General features: G+C 48.4%; 1 protein-coding gene across 2 annotated transcripts in view; it reads left to right on the top strand.

Moving 5' to 3' along the window:
• The first annotated feature begins 5,574 nt into the window (after positions 1-5,574).
• The window catches only part of SH3GL2 (SH3 domain containing GRB2 like 2, endophilin A1), a 225,890-nt gene continuing 225,464 nt past the window's right edge, over positions 5,575-6,000 (top strand). The window contains exon 1 of one of the 2 annotated variants that reach the window (XM_070794497.1): positions 5,575-5,759. In XM_070794497.1, the coding sequence (XP_070650598.1) occupies positions 5,715-5,759 (45 nt within the window). In that variant the 5' untranslated portion in view covers positions 5,575-5,714. Of the gene's footprint in view, positions 5,776-6,000 lie in introns of both variants that reach the window. The other variant, XM_070794498.1, reaches the window with a different exon arrangement.

Raw genomic sequence — 6,000 nt, 5'->3', positions numbered from 1 at the left:
CCTCTGCCTGCTTGTAATGAGATGCCCTCTGAAAGGGGTCAGGGTTCAGCAGCTCTGTGCAAACTAGAGATCTGGTATTTGCCAGAAGCCTTGGCGTAATGCAAGGAGAAATAGTGCATGAATGATGTGATGGAATTATTGCTGACCATGAATTTCCTGCCCAATTAGTGAGATGAGATTGTGTGGGGTTTCTTTTAATTGGAATTTTGCAAAGCAGATCTAGGTTCATTTACTATTTTACTTTGATTTGATCTCAAGAGATGGGAGGGCAGCATGTTGAATTACAATAACCTTTTGTAAAACAAAGTTCTTCCTCACTGACCTTTGATTCCCTTTTCTTGCTCTGTGTTTCTGCGTTTCTCCATAAAGCCTCTGTCAGGGCTTCTTTGCGGAGAAGGCAATGGCACCCCACTCCAGTACTTTTGCCTGGAAAATCCCATGGACGGAGGAGCCTGGTAGGCTGCAGTCCATGGGGTCACTAGAGTCAGACACGACTGAGCGACTGACTTCACTTTCACTTTTCACTTTCATGCATTGGAGAAGGAAATGGCAACCCACTCCAGTGTTCTTGCCTGGAGAATCCCAGGGACAGGAAGCCTGGTGGGCTGCCGTCTATGGGGTCGCACAGAGTCGGACACAACTGAAGCAACGCAGCAGCAGCAGCAGCAGCAGGGCTTCTTTGCAACCAAAGAGGGCACCCAGGTTTGAATTTTTTTCAATGTCTAGTGCATTTTCTCCTCCACATTCATGTCACAATAAACGTCTGTAAGTTTTCCAAACTGCTAGTGTGGGAACTCCTTGGGGTGCAGTGTACAGTCTGTGTCTTGGTGGTTCACACTATATTCACCCCCGTGCCTCCTATCAGTGCCTGCTAGAGGGAACTCAACAAATCTCTTTGAAAACATCTTAAAGGTCTTTATGGGAATAAGCTGTGGCTTCAGTAGAAATCCTGGCTTTACATGAAATCCGGAGAGTGTCTGGGGGAGTTAACCATGGTTTCAGAATGATTTAAAGTCCTTTCTCCCGCAGTAGTTCCTTTGAAGGACAGCGGGATGAGCATGCTAAGTTGGTGGATGAAGACTCAGGGAAAGAGAGAGACTTTGTTTTGCTACATTTAGGATTCTGTCATGTACTCAGAGTTCTGGGGCTGGGGGTGGGGAGCTTTTTCAGGGCCCCCTTCTCACTGTTCACATTTAGAGGCAAGAAATCACACATCCCTAGGCCCTTCCTCTTTGTAGATTAATTGCTCTCTCTCACTCTCTTAGCACCTTCCACCGAGTCCTATCCTTTTCTGAACATGTTCCATTGCTCAGATCAGGAACCAGGAAGGAAAAATCAACTATAAAATACATGTATTATACAAGTAATGGGAAAACATTATAAAAATTGGGAGAATAGAGAAGAAAGTTCATTCCTAACATCTCTGCTCCAGCCCAGGGGTTTTCAAAGTGTGGTCCCCAGACCAGAATGTTAGCATCACCTGGGGACTTGTTCAGAGTTAGAAATGCACACTCTCAGGCCCCACCCAGACCTAGTGAATCAGAAATTGGGAGGTGGATCAGCAGTGTGTGCTTTAACAAATCCTTCAGGGGATTCTGATGCTCAAGAGTTTGAGAATGGCTCTGGCAGCACAACTGTAATGAGCATTTTATGGCAGCCTTTTCATGAGTGTGTATTTGTATATACCAGCTTCATCAACTGTTAGGTTACAAAAGCAGCCATTGTAATACTCTTATCTCTCTAGTCTAGAGCTCCATCTAGTCCTGCAGTGAGTCCAAACTTCTTCAGAGTTTCCTAGAATCAAGCCATAGATAACAGACTTGTGTTATTGTTGGGGGGAGGGGCAGGTGGGGAGGAGAGGGTGGGACCAATCAAGAGTGTAGCATGGAAACATGTACATTACCATGTGTAAAACTAGATAGCCACTGGAAATTTGCTGTATAGCGCATAGGGCTCAAATCCGGTGCTCTGTGATGATCTAGAGGGGTGGGGATGGTGTGAGAGGTGGGAGGGAGGTTCAAGAGAGAGGGGATGTATGTATACCTATGGCTGATTCATGTTGATGTATGGCAGAAACCAACACAATATTGTAAAGCAATTATCCTCCAATTAAAAATAAATGTATTAAAAATATAAATAAATACATTTAAATTAAAAAAAAAAAAAAAAAGAATCTAGAGATCACATGGTGGGCCTTACAGACATGAGTAAATGTGCCCTAGGCAAACCACTGCTGGGACCTGATTAACCTCACATTACTGGTTACTGGTTTGTCCTGGGTGCTGATGGATCAGTAGCCCCACTTAACTATCATCAGGACTTTCATCTTTCCCTGTGTGATGTTCTTGTGAAACATGGACTGTCCCTTGCTCTGAGATTCCTTTAGAATTTCCTATGGCTCCCCAGAGCTAACTGTGAACTATCTCTAGTTCAGTTCAGTCGCTCAGTCGTGTCTGACTCTTTGCGACCCCATGAACTGCAGCACATCAGGCCTCTCTATCCATCACCAACTCCCCGAGTCTACCCAAACTCATGTCCATTGAGTTGGTGATGCCATCCAACCATCTCATCCTCTGTCGTCCCCTTCTCCTCCTGCCCTCAATCTTTCCCAGCATCAGGGTCTTTTCAAATGACTCAGCTCTTCACATGAGGTGGCCAAAGTATTGGAGTTTCAGCTTCAACATCAGTCCTTCCAATGAACACCCAGGACTGATCTCCTATAGGATGGACTGGCTGGATCTCCTTGCAGTCCAAGGGACTCTCAAGAGTCTCCTCCAACACCACAGTTTAAAAGCATCAATTCTTCAGTGCTCAGCTTTCTTTGTAGTCCAACTCTCACATCCATATATGACTACTGGAGAACTATCTCCAACTGGTAAGGAAAACACAGGGTAAGAGGTCAGGGTAGGATCGGTACCTGAAGTCACCCTTCCTTCTGATCCTCAGGCCTTGTGGTTGAGTCTGCTCACTGCTTCAGTGAGGCTACAAAGAAGAGAACACACCTCCCCAAACTTCACTGAGGCTTTTGTGAGAACATACAGGCCACTTCATGGACATCTAATGACAAAAACTAAAATACACATGGCAGGAAATAGCAAGTCTCCCTTTCTCTTCTGAAAAATGGGAAACATTTTCTCTTTTGTGCTAGGTTTTTTCTCTAGGTTTGTCACAGTAACCACCCTAGACTCAGTGAATCGAAATGACTCAGGTCTATTCCTCACTCATGCTAAATGTCTTTTGAGACCTTGCCCTGCTTTGTCCATACTCTGGATTCTGGTTGACAGACCACAACCACCTGAGATACTCTTAGGGAGGGGAAAGGGCTTTGTAGCATCTTGTTCCAACAGTTAAATTCTCTACCAAGAGGTGACAGTCACTTTCCTCCTTAACCCACTAGTTAAAACTTGTCACAGCACCCCCACTTAACCACAAGGGGTTTGGAAAATGCAATTCCACCTTGTATCTGAAAGGTACATAAACAGCAGGAATGACTTTCACTTTGGAGATCTGCTCCTTTTGCCTGCTTCACTTGGCAGCCTGGGATCAGGAGTCCATGTGCTCTTGTTGGTCTGTGACCTGCCACTAACTGCTTGAGTCTGCCTTTATGAGTTTCAATTCACATTATCAAGGGCTGTGATCGGTAGATCAGCTGATGTACAGGATCATCTGTTCACCCTGTGCCCAAGCGGCCTGGCTGGAAGGGTGGGGGCGGGGTCTGTGGTTCCTCCCAGGTGGCAGGGGTTGAAGAGATGATGCCAGGCATCCTCAGTCCTCCTATTCTGCCATGCTGTTTCTTACTCATCCTTGGCAGTGTCTCTCACCTTGGCTTCTGCCGTTCTGGCCTTTTCTCCTTATAGCTTTTGGTCCCCACATGGGGACACAATTCAAGTTCTTCTCTATGTGCTTCTTAGTCCTAGAAAAAGCAGATCAAGTGGTTAATGACCAGAATACAGAAGCCAACTAGTGCTGCTCTACCAATTCATCCAGTTACAGCAGAGTTTTAAGTTTTTTTTTAATTTGGTAAAAGTCACATAATATAAAACATACTATTTTAACCATATCTAACTGTACAGTTCAGTGGCACTGAGTACATTCACATGGTTGTGTAACTCTCACCATCATTCATCTCCCAAGGTTGTCACCTTCCTAAACTGAAACTCTGTCTCCATTAGACACTAACTCCCAATTCCATCCACCCTCCCACTCCCGGCCCCTGACACCTACCAATGTACTCTCTGACTCTATGAATTTAACTATTCTAGGTAACTTGTATAAGTGAAACAGTATTTGTCAAGTTACAGTGGTTTTGCTTTAGCCCAATCATGTATACTTTGTTACATATGCAGTATTTGTACAACTTGATTCATGCTTTTTTACATTATGTAATACTTATTTAATTACTTTAAAATATTTATTTATTTATTTGGCTGCCATAGGTCTTCATTGCTGCTGGGGGACTCCATAGTTGCAGCGCTTGGGCTTAGTTGCCTGATGACATGTGGGATCTTAGTTCCCTGAACCTGTGTCCCCTGCATTGGAAGACAGATTCTCGGCCACTGGACAAGTGGGAAGCCCCATTGTTTATTTTAGATTAGATCCTAAATCTACTGTCATAAAGGAATGTCATGCTGCTGCTGCTGCTAAGTTGCTTCAGTTGTGTCCGACTCTGTGCGACCCCATAGACGGCAGCCCACCAGGCTCCCCAGTCCCTGGGATTCTCCAGGCAAGAACACTGGAGTGGGTTGCCATTTCCTTCTCCAGTGCATGAAAGTGAAAAGTGAAAGTGAAGTCGCTCAGTCCTGACTGCAGCCCTCCAGGCTCCTCCATCCATGGATTTTCCAGGCAAGAGTACTGGACATTCCTTCTCCTAAGGAATGTCATAGTCATATGTTTTTATAACTGTAAACAGAGGATTAAGTGTTATTACTGTAGTAATATCCAACTTCAAGTCTATTTACCTGACCAGCTTTAAGGTTTAACATTTTTTTCATCTTCTTTTTAAGTCATCAAATTGTGACAGATCTAGGGGAAAAAAAAAAAAAAAAAACGAAAAACAAAAAACCCAGCATTGGTGGCTTTCCCCAGCGTTAAGGAGGCTTAAGGGATAGTGAAACCAGGACAGTGAAATGTTTTCTGTGAACAAGCAAGCAAGGAGCAATGACTTATTCATTACCCCAGAGAGAACACCACTCCTTTCCAGGCTGCAAAGAGGGCAAGCTCAAAGGGCAGGAGGGTTGGCTTAGGCAGCGCCTCTGCGGCTACCTGGAAGCCAAGCAAATCACCTGAGTCTTGCGGGTGCCTGGGTTGCCAACCTGCAGCCACCGCTGTGCAGTCCGCGGGGCACGAGGACACTTCCGGGGCTGAAGAATGCCCTTGGCCCTCTGAACACGCTGCCGGCCGGTGTGGCAGAGCCAGGTGCTGTGGCGGCCACCAGTGCCCAGGTAGCGCGTGCCGCAGCACCTGCCGCACCAACCCCGCGCCCGGGGCGGGGCTTCCCGCGTCCCCTTTAAGAGCCTGCATCACCCGCCCCTGACGTCAGGGTGTCTCTCCGCACGAGCCCGCGTCCCGCGCAGCTCCGCGCCCCCGCGCCCACAGCCCCGGCGGCTGCACGACGAGCGGCGGCCTGGACAGCGCGCCGCTCGGCTCGGTCCTCCCGCCCTGCTCCGCCGCCGCCGGATCCCTGCGCCGCAGCCGCCCGCGCGTCCTCCAGCACCATGTCGGTGGCCGGGCTCAAGAAGCAGTTCCACAAAGCCACTCAAGTAAGGCACTAGACAGGTGCGCCGCGGGGCGGTCCCGGGAGGAGCCGCGAGGGGCGCGCTGGGCGCAGGCAGCCGGCCGGGAGCCTGGGGACCCCGGCCCGCGCCGAGCCCTCCCCGGCCTCGCCCCGCATCGCCCGCCCCGCCCTCCGCGGCAGCGACCCGGGCATCCCGGAGCTCCGTCCTCCACCCCCGGCTGCGGGCGGCGCTGCGGGCTTCCACCGGTCCCGGGCGTCCAGGCTCC

Source organism: Bos indicus, chromosome 8 (assembly GCF_029378745.1).
Source record: "Bos indicus isolate NIAB-ARS_2022 breed Sahiwal x Tharparkar chromosome 8, NIAB-ARS_B.indTharparkar_mat_pri_1.0, whole genome shotgun sequence".
In the NCBI taxonomy this organism is placed as follows: Eukaryota; Metazoa; Chordata; class Mammalia; order Artiodactyla; family Bovidae; genus Bos; species Bos indicus.
Note: the sequence above shows the minus strand (reverse complement) of the source record. Positions and strands in the feature narration are given on the sequence as shown.